Source organism: Mobula hypostoma, chromosome 20 (assembly GCF_963921235.1).
Source record: "Mobula hypostoma chromosome 20, sMobHyp1.1, whole genome shotgun sequence".
Lineage (NCBI taxonomy): Eukaryota > Metazoa > Chordata > Chondrichthyes > Myliobatiformes > Myliobatidae > Mobula > Mobula hypostoma.
The window spans coordinates 44,305,639-44,327,582 of NC_086116.1; the positions used below are offsets into that span (position 1 = coordinate 44,305,639).

The following is a 21,944-nucleotide window of genomic DNA, read 5'->3' on the forward strand; positions in this document are numbered from 1 at the left end:
ACCTGACATGCTAAGCTTCTCTAGCATTTTGTGTGTGTTGCTTTGGTTTCTGTTTGATATTTAAGACTTGGAATTTGATATATTAACCTGAGTTATAGGGTTAGGTTGAACAGGAAAGGACTTTATTCCCTGATGTGTAAGAGAAAGCGTGGAGATTTGACATTTAACTATATATAGCAGTATACATCGTTAGTCTGTGTTGTCTATCAATGTGAACAACACATTTCACTGTATCTTTTGATGTACGTGTGATAAATAAATGAATCTGGAGATTGAGAGAAACACTCCACTTGGTGGGTATGTTAAGACCCAGAGAGAATGAAGATGATTGTCAGAGAACCAAAGGTGAACTGAAGAAATGTGTGTGTTCTTTTTAATGCAGTAAATCTTTAGTTCCCTTAGAAACATCGCCTCACAGATTGGTGAGTTCGGATTCAAGCATGTCTTTATGTAATAATAAAGAGCACTGAACAAGGACTTTCCAAACTTCAAAGTAAACTTGTTGTATGTATATGTCACCATATACTGCCTTGAGATTCATTTCCTTGCAGGCATTTGGAGAGGAAAAGAATACAATAGAATTTATTTTTTAAAAAACTATACATAGACATAGATGGAGTGGACAACCAGAGACTCTTTTCCCCCCAGAGTTGAACTATCTAGTACAAGGAGGCATAATTTTTTTTAGGTGTTTGGAGGAAAGTATAAGGGGATGTTGGAGGTTAAGTTTTTTTTATACAGACAGTAGTGGGTGCATGGAACAAGCTGCAAGGGATGGTGGTAAAGGCATACATTAGGGAAATTTAAGATAGGCGCATGGATGATAGAAAAATAGAGGGCTGTCTAGAATGGGCCACGCAGTAGGAATACAAGTCAGCACAACATCGTGGGTTGAAGGGTTTGTACTGTGCTGGTGTTCTATGAAAGACTGACAAACAACCAATGTGCAAAAGAAGACAAACTGCAAATAAAAATAATACAGAGAGCATGAGTTTCTAAATGGGTTAGAACTGCAGGGAAGAGCAAGGTTGTGGTCTGAATCTGTTGCTTATGCAAAGGACTGTCCAGCCTCCCTATTGTGTGCTTACTGTTCAATGATTTCAATAAAAATAATTATGTGAAAACATTATGCAAACTGTAGATGAGTAATGCAGAGACACTTTCTTTTGCAAAGGTTTTAACATACGACTAAGCGGACAAGACGTTGGCCGTGGTACTTTCAGCCAGCGGCACGCAATGTTTGTTTGCCAGGATACTGGGGACGTGTGTATTCCACTCAACCATATCAGCCCGGAGCAAAAGGGATTCTTTGAGGTATGAGAATTCACAGAGTTCGGCGTGTCTCGCTGAGCCACATATTGTGTTGTTTAAATGTTTACCTTGGGTCTTATCCTTTGGGGTGCATAGCAGCGTAGTGGTTAGGATGATGCTACTACAGCTTGGGGCTTCGGACTTCAGATTTCAATTCTGGCATACTATGTAAGCAAGTTTCTACGTCCTTCCGTGTGTGAGTGGATTTTCCTCCAGATGCTCTGGTTTCTTCCCACAGTTCAAAGATGTACCAGTTAGAAGGATAATTGGTCATTGTAAATTGTCCTGTGATTAGGCTAGGATTAGATCGGTGGACTGCAGGGCGGTTCGGCTCTGTGGCCTGAAGAGCCAGATCTGCACTAAATCTATAAATGAAACAAATAAACAGTTATAACTGAGATACTGTAGTGTACATAGATTATAAAATATAGAACAACACAGCACAGTTTAGACTCTCAGCCAATGATGTGCTGACTTTTTAAACCTACTGTAAGATCAATCTAACCCTTGCCTACTGCCTCGCTCTCCATTTTTCTATCATCCACATGTCTATCTAGGAGTTTCTTACGTGTCGGTAATGTTTCACCCCTGGCAGGGCTTTCCATGTACTCACCACTCTGCGTGTAAAGAACTTACTGCTGATGTTCCCCCCTCCAAACATTCATCTAATCACCTTAAAATTATGCCCTCTTGTAATAGTGATTTCTGCCCCAGGAAAATGTCAGGCTGTCCACTCTGTCTATGCATTTTAGCATTTTATACACTTCTGTCAAGTTACTTCTCATCCTCCCTTGCTTCAGAGAGAAAAGCTCTCAGTCGCTCAGCCTATCATCATAAGATGGGGACTCGAGTCCAGGCAGCGTCCTGGTACAGATAGTACAATTCTTTACAGTGCCAGCGTTCAATTCCCACTGCTGTCTGAGGAGTTTGTATGTTCTCCCTGTGACCATGTGTATGTGTACACCAGCTGTGTATGTATACCAGCTCTGTGCGTGTGTGTGCGCGCTCTGATTTCCTCCCACATTCCAAAGACATACGGGTTAAGGTTAATAAGTTGTGGGCATGCTATTTTGGTGCCGGAAGCATGGTGACACTTGTGGGCTGCCCATAATCCTTGGACTGTGTTGGTCCTTGTCACAAACGGTGCATTTCATGGTATGTTTTGATGTACATGTGACAAATAAAGTTAATCTTTAATCATTCACTTAAATATGGTGGGAACCAAAGTCATAGGAATTATCCACCTGCAGTATTTTCTTAGTTTGAAACAGACTATAGATTACGTGGGAGGAAAGGTTAAATTGATCTTGGAGTAGATTAAAATGTCTTGTTGGCCGTAGGTCCTCTTTGGTGCTGTTCTATGTTCTATGAAATGCATTTTGCCTGACTGAAATATTTTTAACCCATAAGAACATAAGAAATAGGAGCAGGAGTAGGCCATTTGGCCCATTGAGCCTGCTCCACCATTCAATAAGATCATGGCTGATCTGGCCATGGACTCATCTCCACCTATCTGCCTTTTCCCTATAACCCTTAATTCCCCTACTATGCAAAAATCTATCCAACCTTGTCTTAAATATATTTACTGAGGTTGCTTCATGGGGCAGAGAATTCCACAGATTCACCACTCTCTGGGAAAAGCAGTTCCTCCTCATCTCTGTCCTAAATCTACTCCCCGGAATCTTGAGGCTATGTCCCCTCGTTCTAGTCTCACCTACCAGTGGAAACAACTTTCCTGCCTCTATCTTATCTATCCCTTTCATAATCTTATATGTTTCTATAAGATCTCCTCTCATTCTTCTGAATTCCAGCGAGTACGGTCCCAGGCAACTCAATCTCTCCTTGTAGTCTAACCCCCTCATCTCTGGAATCAACCTGGTGAACTTCCTCTGCACCTAAGTTCACACCTGTAACAATATCCTTATGAAGAGGAACTTGGCATTATCTTCTTTATTTCAGGTGTGCAACAGTCCATTGTCGGAGGAGGCTGTGTTGGGCTTCGAGTATGGCATGAGCATTGAGAGCCCGAGGATCCTTCCAATCTGGGAAGCCCAATTTGGGGATTTCTTCAACGGTGCCCAAATTATGTTTGATACCTTCATCTCTGGAGGTGAGCTTTACCCTCTGTATTTTGGCGAAGTGTACTCTGTGTGAGCATGCAGCCTCCTGGATTTATACTCAGATTCGTGTATTTAAAGAAAATGAACTTTATTTTAAAGAAATGCATTATTTTTGTCAATGATCAACACATTCTGAGCTTGTGCTGAGGTCAGCCCTCAGGAGTTGACACGCTTCTGGCACAAACATAGCATGTCCAACTGTACTAACCTGTATATCTTTGGAATGTGGGAGGAAACTGGAGCACCTGGAGGAACCCCAAGCAATCCTGGGGTGAATGTACAAACTCCTTATAAACAATGGTGGGAATTGCACCCCAATCGCTGGTGCTGTAAAGTGTTATGCTAACCGCAATGCTACACATGTACAATGAAACATACAGTGAAATCCCTCATTTATGTTAACAGCTAACACAACTATACTTGTACTTGGGTTAAGTATCCTTGTTCTTGGGTCTGATATCAAACTGAGGCCTCTTCAGAATCTGAGTCGGGTTTAATATAGCAGGCATGTGTCAAGAAATTTATACAATGCAATACATGACAATATAAAAAAAATGAGAAAATCAATTACAGTAAAAAAAAAAATATATATACACACACACACACACACACACACACACACATATATATATATATATATATATATATATATATACATACATATACATATATATATATATATATATATATATATATATATATATATACACACACACACACATATATATTAAACTATTAAATTAAAACCAGTGCAAAAACAGAAATAATAAAAAAAAGTGAGGTAGTGTTCATGGGTTCAATGTCCATTTTGGATTCATATGGCAGAGGGGAAGAAGCTGTTCCTGAATCACTAAGTGTGTGCCTTCAGGCTTCTGTACCTCCTTCCTCCTACGCCACCCCGAGCTACCTGCCAGTCTAGTCATCATATGGGAGCCCAAGCACGGGAGGATGAACCCTGGGCGCCCTCCCAAGACTATGGTCAACACACTCCTAGAAGACAGTGGTGCGGCTAATGTAGATGAACTGAGCACACTGATGAGGGAGATGGAGAACTGGAGAGTCCATCATTGTGCCCAACGCCGGCCCCCTAGGCCTGAGTCGACGTAGTAGTAGTAGTTCCTGGTGATAACAATGAGAAGAGGGCATGCCCTGGGTGATGGGGGTCTTTAATGATGCATGCCGCCTTTTTGAGGCACCACTCCTTGAAGGTGTCTTCGATACTACAGGGGCTAGTACCCAAGATGAAGCTGACTAATATTACAACTTTCTGAAGTTTCTTTCAATCCCGTGCAGTGCCCCCCCCATACCAGACAGTGATACAGCCAGTCAGAATGCGCTCTACAATACATTTGTAGAAGTTTTCTAGTGTTTTAGTTGACAAAGCAAGTGTCTCAAACTCCTAATGAAATATAGTCAACACACATCAAAGTTGCTGGTGAACGCAGCAGGCCAGGCAGCATCTCTAGGAAGAGGTACAGTCGACGTTTCAGGCAGAGACCCTTTGTCAGGACGAACAAGCGTCGACTGTACCTCTTCCTAGAGATGCTGCCTGGCCTGCTGCGTTCACCAGCAACTTTGATGTGTGTTGCTTGAATTTCCAGCATCTGCAGAATTCCTGTTGTTTGCGTTAATGAAATATAGTTGCTGTCTTGCTGCCTTTATAGATGCATTGATATGTAGGAACCAGGTTAGGTCCTAAGAGATCTTGACACGCAGGAACTTGAAATTGCTCACTCTCTCCACTTCTGATCTCTCCATGAGGATTGGTTTGTGTTCCCTCATCTTACCCTTCCTGAAGTCCACAATCAGCTCTTTGGTCTCACTGATGCTGAGTGCAAGGTTGTTGCTGTGAAACCACTCAACTAGCTGGTGTATCTCGTTCCTGTACACCCTCTCATCTCAAACTGAGATCCTGCCAACAATGGCAAATCAACATCAGCAAATTTATGGATGGTGTTTGTACTATACCTAGCCACACAGTTATATGTATAGAGAGAGTAGAACAGTGGGCTAAGCACACATCCCCGAGGTGCACCAGAGTTGATAATCAGCGAGGAGGAGATATTATTTCCGGTTAGTAAGTTGGGGATCCAATTTTAGAGAGGGGTACAGAGGCCTAAGTTCTGTAGCTTATCGATCAGGATTGTAGGGGTGATGGTGTTAAACACTGAGCTATGATCAATGAACAGCATCCAGATATAGTTGTTTGTATTGTCCAGGTGATCTAAGGCCGTGTGAAAAGCCATTGGATTGCATCTGCCATAGACCTATTGTGGCATTAGGCAAATTGCAGTGGGTCTAGGTCCTTGCTGAGGCAGGAGATGGCTCTAGCCATGATCAACCTCTCGAAGCATTTCATCACCGTAGATGTGAGTGCTGCTGGCAATAGTCATTAAGGCAGCTCACAATACTCTTCCCGGACACTGGTATAATTGTTGCCCTTTTGAAGCATGCAGTGGAAAGTTGAAAATGTCCTTGAATACACCTGGCAGTTGGATGGCACAAGTGAATCCTTTAACCCTGTGAATGTAACCATTTTCATGAGACTGAGAGGAGATGTGAAGAGGAGTTCTCTATGGCTTCTTTCCCAATATTTATTGCTCAGTTACTACGGGAGCAGTTTTAGTTATTATCAGATTGTCATTTGCTGAAATTTACCATGCACAGGTTGGTTATCATAATTCCTAAACCATCAGTAACTAAGCTTAAAATGTAGTTAGTTAAATGTGATTTGTGAAGTATGCACTATGGTGGAAGTGTCATTTTAAAATATCAGTACCGAGATTTTCCACTGAGGTTGGGTGAGACAGGAACTAGAGATCATGGGTTAAGGGTAAAATATGAAATACTTAAGGGGAACATTAGGTAGGAACTTCTAGACTCAGGGTGTTGAGAGTGTGGAAGAGGTGGAGGAGGGCTCGATTTCAACATTTAAGTTTGGGGTAAGTACATGGATGAGAGGGGTATTGAGGGCTATGGTTTATGTGCAGGTCAATGGGACTAGGCAGAATAACAGTTCAGCATGGACATGATGGGCCGAAGGGCCTGTTTCTGTGCTGTAGTGCTCTATGACTCTACCATATAACAATGTTCTATCTTGCCAATGGTTTACTATTAATTGTTTCTTTTATCAAATAAAAAAATGAGTTATTAATTTCTGTAGAATTTTCCTGTCACTTTCAGTGAGTCTCAAAGATTTCGCCGACTAAAGAAACACCTTAAAAGTGAAATAAACAGTCTACATTTTGGGATTTGAGCCTCTTGGCCTGAAATGATGACTGTTTATTCCCTTCCATAGATGCTGCCTAACCTGATGAGTTATTTCACAATTTTGATTTGCCCTGGATTAGTGACTGGCTTGATCCATGTCCGATGAGGCGCTACCCCTTGTTTCCGGCCTCCACTTCATTCTCACACACATGATCTTCAGCTGGTGGATTTCCCCACAGTTCCTGATTGCTCCCAGCCAGTGGTACTGGCTCCCCTGCTTCCCTTTCAGGTCTTGTCTACTTTGAGGCAGCTGTGGTGAAAGAATGCACAACATCCATTGCCGCACAACCCCCTGGGTTTCCCAGCAACCTCCTTGCACAGCTGTATCCAGCGTCCTTCTATTTTGTATGACTTGTACTGTTTGTTTGCTCCCCATGGGAGCATAATTGAGAGAATCAGAATCAGGTGTATTAATATATGTAATGAAACTTATTTTGCAGCAGCAGTATAGCACAATAAATAGTGTATATTGTAAATGACAATAAGATGACACCGGTGCCAAGCTGTATGGGTCTTAATGCCTTTCCCTTGGACAACATCGGTAGTGTGGAGAGGGGAGACTTGCAGCATGGGCAACTGCCGGTCTTCCATACAACCTTACCCAGGCCTGTGCCCTGGAAACCTTCCAAGACGCAAATCCATGATCTTACGAGACTAATGGATGCATATTATTATAAGAAATATACATGCAGTGGCTACTTTATTAGGTATCTTCTGTACTTAATAAAGTGGACTTTGAGTATATGCTGCTGAAGCCCACCCATTTCAAGGTTCGGCATGTTGTGCATGTGGAGTTGCTCTTCTGCACACCACTGTTGTAATGCATAGTTATTTGAGTTACTATCACTTTCCTGACAGCTTGAGCCAGTCTGGCTGTTCTCTTCTGATCACTCTCATTAAGAAGGCATTTCCACCCACATGTCTGCTGGTCACTAGCTTCTTTTTTCCATTTCTTGCACCATTCTCTGTAAACTCCAGAGACTGTTGTGTGTGAAAATCGCAGGAGATCAGCAGTTTCTGAAATACTCAATCCACCCCATCTGGCACCAACAATCATTCCACAAGCAAGGTCACTTAGATCACCTTTCTTTCTCATTCTGATGTTTGGTCTGAACAACTGAACTTCTTGACCATGTCTGCATTCTTTTATGCATTGAGTTGCTGCCGCATGATTGGTTAATTAGAAATTTGTGTACCTGATAAAGTAGCCACTGGGTGAAAAGAGAGCAAAAATAGTGAGGTATTGTTCATGGATTGGTTCATTCGGTTCAGAAATCTGATGGTGGAGAGGAAGAAGCTGTTCCTGAAACTATTCCAGCCAGTGAGGCTAATGAATACCCTGCCACCACTGAGGTTTTGTCACTAGCACAGCGAGCTGTTTACTGTACTGTTTACCTGTTCTGCACACAACATGCACTTATTTGTGTTAATATGGCCGAGTTTACAACTTTCTGCAGCTTTTCCCATTCCTGTGCATTGGTGTCTCCATACCAGATGGTTATGCAACTAATTAGGATGCTCTCCATAGTACATACATGGAAATTTGCTAGAGTCTTTGGTGACATAGCGAATCTCCTCAAACTCCTAATGAAGTATAGCTACTGGTGTGTCTTCTTTGTAGTTTCATTAGTATGGTAGACCCAGGGTAGATCTTCAGAGATGTTGAATCCCTGAAACAGACACTTTTGCTAAATTTTATCTGAATCATGATATTGGAGAATCCTTGCACCTTGTTAATGGATTAATTAAAGTGATATTTTTTCCCTTGAGGTTTATTTCCCGATTGCCTGCTGTTGGCAAAAGACCATTCATACCAAAGAAAATGAATAAAGAGGGTTGAAGATTATGACAAGAAGGTGGGAGAATGGAAGTAGAGAATTAAAAAAAAAGTTCTGGCAATGGCAGAACAGACTCAGTAGGCTGAATGGACTAATTTTGTTCCTGCATCTTATGGTCTTTAAGACCTTTTTCTCACATGCTTCATATTATTTGCTTGACCTCCATGTTTAATGGCCAGATGTGTGTCTGAGGACCTCCAGTCTACACTGATACGTAAGCACCCTAACATCCGTCCCACAATCTCTTTGACCCCCTACCATCAGGTAGGAGGTGCCAGAGTGTTAAGATAAGGACTGTGAGGATGGGAAACAGCTTCTCTTCCCAGGTTGTGACACCACTGAACTCCCTGCCACCACCCAGGTCCCGTCACTTATGAAGCACCAGTAGCATTATACTGTTTACTTTTTAACTTGTGTCATTATCTCATCTTATGCTAAATATCAGTCTTCTGGAATAGACCTTATTATTTGAGAATTTATTTGTGGTAATATTAGTTTGTGTTATGTGTGTTATATCCACTGCGTTGTGCACCTTGGTCTGGAGGTACTTTGTTTTGTTTGGTGGCATGGATGGCAATAAACTTGAGCTTGAACTTGAACTTCATAGCAATTCATTCCCACTGCTAAATGCTCTGCCTCTCTTTGAAGGTGAGGCCAAGTGGCTCTTGCAAAGTGCGATAGTGGTTCTCTTACCTCACGGATACGATGGCGCAGGCCCAGAGCATTCCTCCTGTCGTTTAGAACGTTTCCTGCAGGTAATCCTTTGCTTTTCTTCTCCCATCGTGCTCAGTGCTCTTCAAATACGGTGTTTAATGAGACAAAAGTTCAAAGTATGTATGTGTCAGCATATGCTACTTTGAGATTCATTTTGGTATTCACAGTAGAATGAAGAAATATAATAGAATTAAAGTAAAACTATACACAAGCAACCTGAGAAAAGTTGAGTTGTAGAGTCTTTGAAAGTGAGACCAAGGCTAAATACGCAAGCCAAGTGCAATATTTTGAATCTTGATGTACTATCCAAGCACAGCAAGAGATGATAGTCAGAAAAGCTGGGATTTTCATTTCAGTTGAGGGAATGCTGACTGGTACACCATGTGTCCATCAGCTGCCTCTCTTCATAAACGTTGTGTGAATTCTCTTTTTGCCCAACGTTAGGGATGAAAACTTGCTGAGAATCAACCTTAAATCTGCAACCAGCTTTTCAAAACCAACTTCAGCAACACATAGGCGTGCACACGCACAAGAATTCATCTACACATGAACATGGACATACATATGTAGGTTGTGGGAACAGTTCAATGTTGGGGTGCATGAAGTTATCCCCTCTGGTTCAAAAGCCTGATGTTTCAGGGTGGTGTGGGTCCTGAGGCTCCTGTACTTCCTTCCTGATGGCAGCAGTGAGAAGAGTGCCTGAAGTATATGGTGGAGTCCTTGATAATAGATGCTGCTTTCCAGCAACAGCACTCCATGTATTTGTGCTCGAAGGTGGGGAGGGCTCTACCCATGACGGACTGGGCCGTAACCACTACTTTTTGTGGGCTTTTCCATTCAAGGGTACTGGTGCTTCCATACCCGGCCATGATGTAACCAGTCAATATACTCTCCACCGTACATTTGTCAAAGTTTTAGGTGACGTGCCGAATCTTTGCAAACTTCAAAGGAAAATAGAGCACATAAACAGCAAGTAGAATTGAAATGGGTGGCCTCTTCTTGCTTCACCTGCGAGTCCCTCGGGGCCATCAACTGTATTCGGTGCCTCCAGTGGAGCCTTCTCTATATTGGTGAGATCTGATGTAGATTGGAAGACTACTTTGCTGAGCACCTTCGCTCTATCCACCGCAAAAAGTGGGATCTCCCGGTAGCCACCCATTTCAATTCTACTTCCCATTCCTATTCTGACGTCAGTCTATCATAGCCTCTACTGCCATGATGAGCCCATGGTCTTCTGTCCTCTCCTGTCAGATTTCCCCTTTCTCCAGCCCTTTATTACTTATACCAATCGACTTCCCAGCTCTTTACTTCACCTTTTCCCCCCTCTCCCAGTTTCACCTACCACCTTGTACTTCTTCCTCTCCTGCCCCCACCTTCTTACTCTGACCTCATCTTTGTTTTCCCATCCTGATGAAGGGTCTTGGCCTGAAATGTCAACTATTCACTCTCTTCCATGGATGCTGCCTGGCCTGCTGAGTTCCTCCAGCATTTTGTGTGTGTTGCTTTGGATTTCCAGCATCTGCAGATTTTCTCATGTTTGTACTTGCACTAATGTCAAATTTATGAACCTTCCATTTGGAATTTATCCAGGTTCTGGTATCACACCTTTTTATCACTGTTGCATGTACTCCAAGGCTTGTAGAATCCTTGTGAGCCACCGTCCAAAATTAAATCCTTTCATTAACTCTTCTATATTCCCTACACTTTACCAATGACATCACAAACCCTCTTAAAAAAAAGTTCTTAAGTGGCTGTAAAACACAGTATTTTAGGCAAAACCAGCATGCTGATGGAGTTAATTTGCTATAAGATGGTAAGACGTAGGAGTAGTATGAGGCTACTCAGCCCGTCCAATCTGCTCTGCCATTCCATTGTGGCTGATTTATTATCCCTCTCAGCGCTATTCTCCAGCCTCCTCCCCATAATCTTTGACACCCTTACTAATTAAGAACCTGTCAACCTTCACCTCAAATATACCCAAAGACTTGGCCTCCACAGTTGTCTGTTCAAAGAATTCCAGAGATTTGCCACCCTCTGGCTAAAGAAATCCCTCCTCATCGCTGTCCTGTAGGTACGTCCTTGTACAGTCGGGTGTGATGGTTCAAAGGAAATGAGTACTGGGGAACTTCCACACATTTTTCCTGATTTACTCTTTTCTTCTGCAGTTGTGTGACAGCAAAGAAGAAGGCGTGGATGGCGATAATGTAAACATGTCTGTGGTGCACCCGACTACCCCGTCACAGTACTTCCACCTACTGCGCCGACAGATGGTTCGCAACTTTCGGAAGCCCCTTATTATGGCCTCTCCGAAAATCCTACTTCGCCTCCCTGTGAGTGTACTCGGTCTGCTCAGTCACCTGCACACTATCTGCTCCGTTTTGCTTTCTATTTGCACTACTTATTGATTTTTCTATAGTAATTAGTAATTTTTTTAATATCTTGCACTGTACTGCTGCCACAAAATAACAACTTTCACAACATAGTCTAGGAACCCTAGCTATATATATGCGCATAAGACTTTTGCATAGCACTATACATATCAAAAAAAGACCTTTCACCCAACTCATCCATGCCGACCAGGATCAGAATCAGGTTTATTATCACTGGCACGTGTTGTGAGATTTGTTAACTTAGCAGCAGCAGTTCACTGCAATACCATAATATAGATGAACAATAAATAAATAAATAACAGTATATGCATATTGAATAGATTAAAAATTATGCAAAACAGAAATAATATATATTCAAAAGGTGGGGTAGTGTTCACGGGTTCAATGTCCATTTAAGAATCAGATGGCAAAGGGGAAGAAGTTGTTCCTGAATCGCTGAGTGTGTGTTTTCAAACTTCTGTACCTCCTACCTGATGGTAACAATGAGAAAAGGGCATGCCCTGAGTGCTGGAGGCCCTTAATAATGGATGCTGCCTTTCTGAGACACTGCTCCTTGAAGATCTCTTGGGTACTTTGTAGGCTAGTATCCAGGATGAAGCGGACTAAATTTATGACCCTCTGCAGCTCTTTTGATCCTGTGCAGTAGCCCCTCCACACCAGACAGTGATGCAGCCTGTCAGAATGCTCTCCATGTTACAACTATAGAAGTTGTTGAGTGTATTTGTTGACATACCAAATCTCTGCAAACTCCTAATGAAGTATAGTCACTGTCTTGCCTTCTTTATAACTGCATCGATATGTTGGGACCAGGTTAGGTCCTCAGAGATCTTGACACCCAGGAACTTGAAACTGCCCACTCTCTCCACTTCTGATCTCTCTATGAGGATTGGTATGTGTTCCTTCATCTTATGCTTCCTGAAGTCCACAATCAGCTGTTTCATCTTACTGATGTTGAGTGCAAGGTTGTTGTTGTGACACCACTCCACTAGTTGATATATCTTACTCCTGTACGCCCTCTCGTCACCACCTGAGATTCTACTAACAATGGTTGTATCGTCAACAAATTTATAGATTGTATTTGAGCTATGCCTAGCCACATAGTCATGGGTATAGAGAGAGTCGAGCAGAGGGCTAAGCACACACCCCTGAGGTGTACCAGTGTTGATCGTCAGCGAGAAGGAGATACTACCACCAATCTGCACAGATTGTGGTCTTCCAGTTAGGAAGTCGAAGATCCAATTGTAGAGGGAGGAGCAGAGGCCCAGGTTCTGTAACTTATCAATCAAGATTATACATCTAAGTTAGTTCCATTTGCCCATGTCCCTCAAAACCTTCCCAATTTGTATTTGCTGCATTTAGTTATTTTAAGATCAAACTATTGAAAACATTTGAATCACTACCTTAGTTTAAAACAGATTTTGGAACAATCGAAGTTCTTGAGAGGAACAAAAGCCAATCAAAGCTTGGAATGAACGTGAGTTAGCTAGCTGTTAAACTTTCACACAGGTTTGACGGATGAAGTTTGTTCCAGCCCCACCCCTATCCTCCACGTGATGGGACTGCAGTACACAAGGTCGGGGCAGAACCTTCCCATTCAATTGCTGACGGCTCTGAGGAGTATTGACAATGGCAGACAATGGAATGGTTTTTAGTAAGATGGCCTCTCAATGGCAGCAGCCTCTCGGGGTCCAAACAAAGGTGTAATTGTTTCAAAGTGCATTTATTATCAATATTTATTATGTATACATTATAGAACCTTGAGATTTGTTTCCTTACAGGCAGTTGCAAAGCAAGGAACACGAAAGAACCCAATTAAAATAATAAGACCGAACTCCCAGTGCCCACAGAAAAAGAGGAAGACAAACAAAACAAATCATGCAAACAATGGAAGCGAGCAACAACAACAGCATTCCGAACCAAATTAAATCCTTAGATCCAAATCCCCAGACAAGCTCGGAGTAGGCCCAAAGCCTCGGTACTCAGTTCATCATATTAGTGGGGCAAATCACCACAACTCTGCGGACACGAAGCACAGCAGTGGGGGCAGTCTCACAGCCTTAGCACCACGGGGAGAGAAGCCCTCAGACTACCTGGGCTGGCGTTTAAATTGTCTGAATCTCGCACTAGGACCCGCCCCTGCCACCAACAGATCGCTTCGGGCCTAGATTTCACTGCCGAAGGAACAGTTCTTGACCTTTCAGAATCAGCTTGGCGATCCAACCTCGCCCGACCTTTGACATCCTGCCTTTCCAGTCTATATGGACTGGCATTCAGATTGTCTAAGTAGCAGATTGAACTTCGCATTAGGACTTGGGCCTTGCCGTGACGTGTTCATTCTTTATTTTTTATGATCGGTAGGCACTGCTGGGTTTTAAGAAATCAAGTACTGCAGGTGTACTTCACTAGCAAGCTGCTTGAAAGTGGGGGAGCTGGCCCTGTCGCATACCGTGTTACCGCCTGTTACAGGAAGGTGTCAGAGGCGATGCGTGGTCCAACAAACAGTGCAAATGATAGTCTTGGACGTTTTTCTTGTGACTGCAAGACCCTGTTGGACATTAGTAGAATACTACAAGTCCAGTTCACTGGTTCAATGGAAAGATCAATGCCAGGAGAGCTGTGTAACCTCAATTGTTGTGCCAACCAGGCCACAGGCCAACTGTTACAGCTGCCCAGGGGAGGAGACTCCAGAGGCAGTGTGGTGCAGCAGGTGCCCATGCTGGGTTGGTGCTGCCCTCTAGCTTTCACTCTGTGGAAGAACAGCTGGACTGTGTTCGTCTGCAGCTGCGCTAGCACATGATGACCGGACTGCTACGTGCTTGTTCTTGCAGAAACATGGCTTCAGGACAGCATCTATCATAACTACATGTGCCTTGTGCCGTGTGTGACTGATGGTACTATGTTTTGCATCTTGCAACTGGAGGAACGCTGTTTTGTTTGTCTGCATTCTCAGATATGTATGTATGGTTGAATGACAACTAAACTTGAACTAAAATTTCAGACTGTATAGTTTCCCTGACTGTGTCCTTCAATCTTGTGCAGATCAGTTAGCAGCATATTCTGCAGACATTTTTAACCTCTCCCTACATAATGCTGTGTTTTTTAAAAAAAAATAGCTCCTATAAACCAAACCCTGTATAACCTGGGCTTATACCTGAAGTCCTATTAAGTCCCAGGAGATCAGCAGTTTCTGAGGTACTCAGACCACCCCATCTGGCACCAACAATCATTCCACGATCAAGGTCACTTAGATCACAATTCTTCCCCATTCCGATGTTTGGTATGAACAACAACTGAACCTCTTGACCATGTCTGCATGCTTTTATAGATTGAGTTGCTGCCATGTGATTGGCTGATTAGATATTTGCATTAATGAGTCGATGCACCTAATAAAGTGGTCTCTGTGTGTATATGTTACTTTTCAACTTTACTTCCATATCTTATTTTCCTTTAAGTATCCTAACCACAACCGCAGAATCAGGTTTAATACCACTGACATATGTCTTAAAATTACTTGTTTTATGACAGCAGGACAATGCAATACATAACAAACTATAACTTACAATAAGATAGATATAAGATTAAATTAAGTAAGTAGTGGAAAAATAATGAGGTAGTATTCATCATCCATTTAGAAATTTGATCTCCGAGGGCAAGAAGCCTTTTCTAAAACATTGAGTGTGTGTCTTCAGGCTCCTGTACCTGCTCCCTGATGGTAACAATGAGAAGAGAGCATGTCCTGGGTGATGGGGGCCCTTAATGATGAATGCCGCCTTTTTGAGGCATCCCCTGATGAAGATGTCCTCGATGCTGGGGAGGCGAGTGCCCATGATGGAGCTGGCTGAGATTATAACTTTCTGCAACTATTTCTGATCCTGTGCAGTGGCCCCTCCATACCAGACAGTGATTCAACCATTTAAGATCTTTCCACTGTACGTCCGTAGAAATTTGCTATTGTCTTTGGTGGCATACCAAATCTCCTCAAATTCCTAATGAAATATAACTGCAGGTGCCCCTTTGCTTTGTAATTACCTGTTGGAGAGGGAAAGAAATGGTTGTGATGTGGCAGTCCTTTGGTTATAACAGTCAGCCAGAGAATCAAAGGTCTTGCGTTCCAGAATGGCATGTTGCAAAACAAGACAGTGCTCCCACCTGCATTGGGACCAGGAAGACTTTATCTCCAAGGCAATGAATTGTGATGAAAATCTTGCTGCTTTGGCAGAAGATTTCAGGAAACAAAACTACTGATAGCTGTGCTGTTACTGTGTTTTCTGCATGCCAGTGTGCCTGGAATGCTTGATGTTCTCTGCTCCCTGAAGTTTGATACTGAAGAAATTGAGGATGTATACGGAAAGGTGCTGTAAAAGGGCCAGTAACAATGCAGAATCCCACCCACCCTGCTCATGGACTGTTCGTTCCACTACCATCAGGGAGGAAGCTACCTAGCATCCACACCAGGACCACCAGACTCAAAAACAGTAACTGTCCCCAAGCAGTAAGACTGATCAACACCTCCACCCACTAGCCCACCCCAACACCACTGCTTTATCATTTCCTGTCAGAGTCACCTTATGTACAGGCACTCCTATACCCAGCGTCAGTTTATGGACATAAATCCATCTGTGTATATAAACTATCTTGTGTATTTATATTTACTGTGCAATTTTTATTATGGTGTTCCTTATCTTATTGTGTATTTTTGTGCTGCACTGGATCCACAGTAACAATGATTTCATTCTCCTTTACACGTGTGTACTGGAAATGACATGAAACAATATTGAACTGGATACAAATGTCTAGTACTAAAGATTATGGATTTAACTTGGGGGGCGGTGGTGTGTGCAAAGCTTTTTCACCCATAGAGTGGTGGGTTCCTGGAGTTAGTTGTTGGGGTAGTGGTGGAAGCGGACACAATATTGACATTTGAGGTTCTGAAGATAGGCACATGAACATAAAACCATACGATATAAGGACAGGATTAGGCCAGTTAGCCCATCAAGTCCGCTCCACCATTCCATCATGGCTGATTTATTATCCCTCTCAACCCCATTCTCTTGCCTTCTCCCCATAACCTTTGATGCCCTCACTAATCAAGAACCCATCAACCTCTGCTTTAAATGTACTCCACAGGCATCCAGAGAAATGATTTCCAGACTGACCATCCCCTGGCTAAAGAAATTCTTCCTCCTCTCTGTTCTAAATGGACGTCCCTGTATTCAAAGGCTGTGCCCTCTGTTCCTAGACTGCCCCACTATAGGAAACGTCCTCTCCACATCCACTGTATCTAGCTCTTTCAATATTCGATAGGTTTCAATTCTTCTAAACCCCAGTGAGTACAGGCCCAGAGCCATCAAATGCTCCTCATGCATTAATCCTTTCATTACTGGAATATTTCTTGTGAACCTCCTTTTGACCTTCTCCGATGCCAGCATATCTTTTCTCAGATGTGGCCCCAAACTGTTCAAAGTACCCCAAGTGCTGTCTGACCAATCCCATATAAAACCTCACCATCACATCCTTGCTCTTACTTTCCAGTCCTCTCAAATGAATGCTGATACTGTATTTGCCTTTCTCACCACTGACTAAATCTGTAAGTTAACTTTTAGGGAATCCTGCACAAGGACTCCCAAGTCCTTTTGCAACTGAGATTTTTAAATCTGCTCCCTGTTTCGAAAATAGTCCATGTCTTTATTCTTTCTTCCAAAGTGCATGACCATGCACTCCCTACAATATATTGCATTTGCTACTCCTTTGCCAAATCCAACCTGAAGCCCTGGATGAACCATGAGATCCACTATCTGCTGAGGGCTAGATCAGTGACATTCAGGTCTGGTGGCCAAGTAAGATACAAGAGGTCCAGGTACAATCCCCAGAAAGCATCTCATGTGTGACGTGGCAATTCTGGACCAAACGGATCACCGAAGGATGCGCGACAGCTGTGGCAGTGTTTGAATGCTATCGCCTCCTACAAAGTGAAACCAAGCGCAGAAGTGACAACAAGGCTTCACTCTCAAATGGGCTCAATGCCTTCTATGTTTGCTTTGACCATCAAAACATGGAGGAAACTTCACGAACTCCCACAGCCCCCAGTGATGCTGTGATTTCAATCTCTGAGGCTGACGTGAGAGTATTCTTTAGGAACATGAACCCATGGAAAGCATTTGACCTAGATGGGATACCTGGCCAAGTGCTAAAGTCCTGCACTATTTAACCGTCTAGAATGTTCACTAAGGTCTTTAACCTCTTGCTTTGGCACTCTGAGGTACTCACCTGCTTCAAACAGGCTTCAATTATACTGGTGCCTAAGAAGAGTGTGGTAAATTGCCTCAGTGGCTATTATCCAGTAGCATTTACATTCACAGTGATGAAGTGCTTCGAGAGCTTGTTGATGAAACATATGAACTCCTGCCTGAGAAGCGACTTGGATCTGCTCCAATTTGCCTACCGGACAACAGGTCCGCAGCAGATGCCATTTTGTTGGCTCTTTATTCAACTCTGGAACATCTGAACTGCAAAGATGCATATATCAGGATGGTCTTTATCAATCACAGCTCAGCATTCGTTACCATCATTCTGGCAAAGCTAATTAATAAGCTTTAAGACCTTGGCCTCAATACCTCCTTGTGCAATTGGATCCTCAATTTCCTCGCTTGCAGACCTCTGTCAGTTTGGATTGCCAACAAACATCTCCTCCATGATCTCCATCAGCACAGGTGCACCACTAGGCCGTATACTTTATACTTATGACTGTGAAGCTAAGCACAGCTCAAATGCCATCTTTATGTTCCCTGATGACGCCATTGCCATTGGCCAAATCAATAGTGGTGACAGATCAGCACCTTTTGAAAATCTGTCGGAGTGGTGCCACAACAACAACCTCTCACTCACAGTCAGTAAGACCAAGGAGCTGATTAATGACTTCAGGGCCAGGAAACTGGAGGTCCATGAGCCAGTCCCATTGGGTATCAGAGGTGGAGTGGGTCAGCAATGTTAAATTCCTCGGTGTTATTATTTCAGGGGATCTGACCTGAGCCCAGCACACAAGTGCAATTGCAAAGAAAGCATGGCAGTGCCTCTACTTCCTTCGAAGTTTGTGAAGATCAGGCTTGACATCTAAAACTTTGACAAACTTCTATAGATGTGTGGTGGAGAGTATATTGACTGGCTGCATCATGGCCTGGTGTGGAAACCCCAATGTCCATGAATGGAAAATCCTACAAAATGTAGTGTATATGGCCCAGTCAACCACTGCTAAAGCCCTCACCACTATAGAGCATTTCTATCTGATGCGCTACCATAGGAAAGTGGCATTAATCAGCAAGGACCCCCACCATCCAGGCTGGGCTCTCTTCTCACTGCTGCCATGAGGAAGAAGTTACAGGAGCCTCAGGTCCCACACCACCAAGTTCAGGAACAGTTATTACCCCTCAGCCATCAGGCTCTTGAACCATTTGGGATAACTTCACTCGCCCCATCACTGAAACGGTTCCAATACCCATCCCTGCAGAACACCACTAATCATCAGCAGTCAACCAGAATAGGCCCCCTTCATTCCCACTCTTTACCTCTTGCCATTCATCTAATCTTCTATCTATGGTAGTATTTTTCGGCTCTCACCTTGTTTAGCAGCCTCATGTGCAGCACTCTGTCAAAGACCTTCTGAAGATCCAAGAAAACAATAGCCATAACTCTCTTTTGTTGGGAAGAGAAGGATATAGATGATAAGCAGGCAGAAGGGATTTAGTTTAATTTGGCATTGTGTTTGGCACAAACATTGTGGGCCAAAAGGCCTGTTCGAGTGTTGTGCTGTTCTGTTTTCTATCAGGTAGTTAGTCTATAAGTGACACTGTGGTAAAAGATCAGACACGAGTGGTCTCCTACTGGTTTCGGCAATACTTTTTCAACTAATTCTATTTATAATAAAGCAAGTTTTGTCCACACTAACTTTCTCTCTTCTTTCCGAAGGCTGCAGTCTCCGGTCTAGATGAAATGGCGCCTGGAACCACCTTTAAACCTGTCATAGGAGATGAATCAGTCGATCCAAAAAAGTAATTTATTTTTCTTTGCAAATCTATTGCCTTTAAACACAAATAAAGGGTTAAAGGAAGATTAGCTTTATTTATCACATGTGCATAGGGGCGCACAGTGAAATGTGTCATTTGCGTCAATAACCAACACAGTTCCAGGATGTGCTGCCTGTGTATGTCGCCATGCTTCTGGCACCAACATAGCATGCCCACAACTCGCTAGCCCCGACTCTACATCTTTGTAAAGTGGGAGGAAACTGATGCGCCCAGAGAATTTCCTGCATTTCAGGAGATCTGATCACTTGGCTCTCCTTCTCCTTCTGCATACAGGCAGAGGCTAAAGAGCAGGGCACATGAGATAAGGAGAATAAAGAGTTGGTCACAGGAGGCAGAGTTGTGGCCATAGGATTGCTTCGAATTGGTGGATTGGGCCGTGTTCAAGGACTTGTCAGAGAATCTGAATGAATGCACTACGGTTGTCACGGACTTTATAGTCTACAGATTCACAGCCCCCTGGCTAAAGAAATTCCCCCTCATGTCTGTTCTACAGGGACATCCTTCTATTCTGAGGCTGGGCCCTCTGGTCCTAGACTCCCCCCACTATATTGGTTGATTGGGTTAGTGCCGGAATGTGTGGTGACATGTGTGGGCTGCCCCCAGCAGATCGTTGGGTTGTGTTGGGTGCTAACGCAAATGATGCATCAACCATATGTATAAATAAATGAATCTAAATCCGAATCCTATCAACCTCTGCTTCAAGTATACCTAATTATTTGGCCTTGATTGTCTTCTGTGGCAATGAATTCCATAGTTTCACTATCCTCTGACTAAACAAAATTTCTCCTTATTTCTGTTCTAAAATGACATTTTTTCTTAATGGCTCAATCAACATCCATCATGCAATTTAATAACGGTACTCAGTCATCTTCACCTCTTGCTATCCCAACACTGGGCTTCTTCAGTCACCAGTACCATATTGGTAAACTTCTCCAAACTACCTGGGGCCATACTACAGAAACAAGGCTGTATATATGAACACTTTGCAGTCATAAATGTTAACTTCAAAATTGGAAGAATTGATAGTATTTTTCATGATTTCTTGTTTCAGTGTGACACGGGTGGTATTCTGCTGTGGAAAACACTACTACACGCTGCTTAAACACAGAGAGACATTGGAAGCTGCACAGAACACAGCACTGGTCAGGGTAGAAGAACTCTGTCCCTTCCCACTACAACTTCTTCAGCTGCACATGCAGAGATTCAAACATGCAAAAGGTCAGGATGCTTAAAAATGTTATTTTTATTTGATTCAGAGATACAGCATAGTAGCAGGCCCTTCCGGCCCAACTAGTTCATACCACTTAATTACACCCATGTGACCAATTAACCTACTAACTTGTACATCGAATAAACATTTCTTGGGCTTCCATCCAGGTACTGGTATTGATTATTATGTACTGTCATTTTACTGACAATCTCCGCCATCCCTGATGAAGATGGAAAAGTTTGTCATTGAAGTGTAGGTTGTAATTGATACCTGCACTCGGCCGAAAGCCCGAAAAGAGTTTATTCGTCACATACGCCAGGAAGCACTTGATCCTTTTTTTTTAAACCTATACATCTTAGGAATGTGGGAGGAAACTGGAGCATCAAGTGGAAACTCACGTGGTCAAGGAGAGAATGTACGAACTCCTTACAGACTGCGGCAGGAATTGAACCTGGATCACTAGTGCTGTAATAGTGGTATGCTAACCACTGCACTAATGTGCCACCCTGTCACACGAGCCTTGGAGTGGTAACCAAGCCAAGTTTATTTCAAGACTTGGGTTAATGTTTTATTTGTCTGTTACTAAATTTCTTTTGGTGTTTTCTTTGCTGTATATTTCTCTATTTTGCTTGTATTTCTCAGGCTATCAGTGGTTCCACACTTAGGCGGGCTGAGTGAGCACATGAGCTGTGGAGGGATATTTGCAGTGTAAGAATTGACATTAGTTTATTATTGTCATATTTACTGAGGTACATATAACAGCTTGCCATGCATACTACTCTTACAGATCAAATCATTACAAGAGTGCATTGAGATTGAACGAGGTAAAGCAAGAACAGAATGCGGAATAAAATGCAACAGCTACCAAGAAAGTGCAGTGCAGAAGCAAGGTCATAACGGTTCATCTTTAATTATAGGTTCAAGAGATTGTGCAGATGCTAGAGACACACACAAAGTGCTGCTGGAACTCAGCAAATCAGCTAGCAGTTATGGAAGGAAATACCCAGATG

General features: G+C 42.9%; 1 protein-coding gene across 1 annotated transcript in view; it reads left to right on the forward strand.

Annotated features, from left to right (window-relative positions):
• The window catches only part of dhtkd1 (dehydrogenase E1 and transketolase domain containing 1), a 63,780-nt gene that overhangs the window by 33,959 nt on the left and 7,877 nt on the right, over positions 1–21,944 (forward strand). Inside the window, exons 10-15 of the mRNA XM_063072767.1 lie at positions 1,175–1,314; positions 3,271–3,421; positions 9,188–9,294; positions 11,419–11,583; positions 19,606–19,688; positions 20,776–20,942. Of these exons, the coding sequence (XP_062928837.1) occupies positions 1,175–1,314; positions 3,271–3,421; positions 9,188–9,294; positions 11,419–11,583; positions 19,606–19,688; positions 20,776–20,942 (813 nt within the window). The remainder of the gene's footprint in view (positions 1–1,174; positions 1,315–3,270; positions 3,422–9,187; positions 9,295–11,418; positions 11,584–19,605; positions 19,689–20,775; positions 20,943–21,944) is intronic.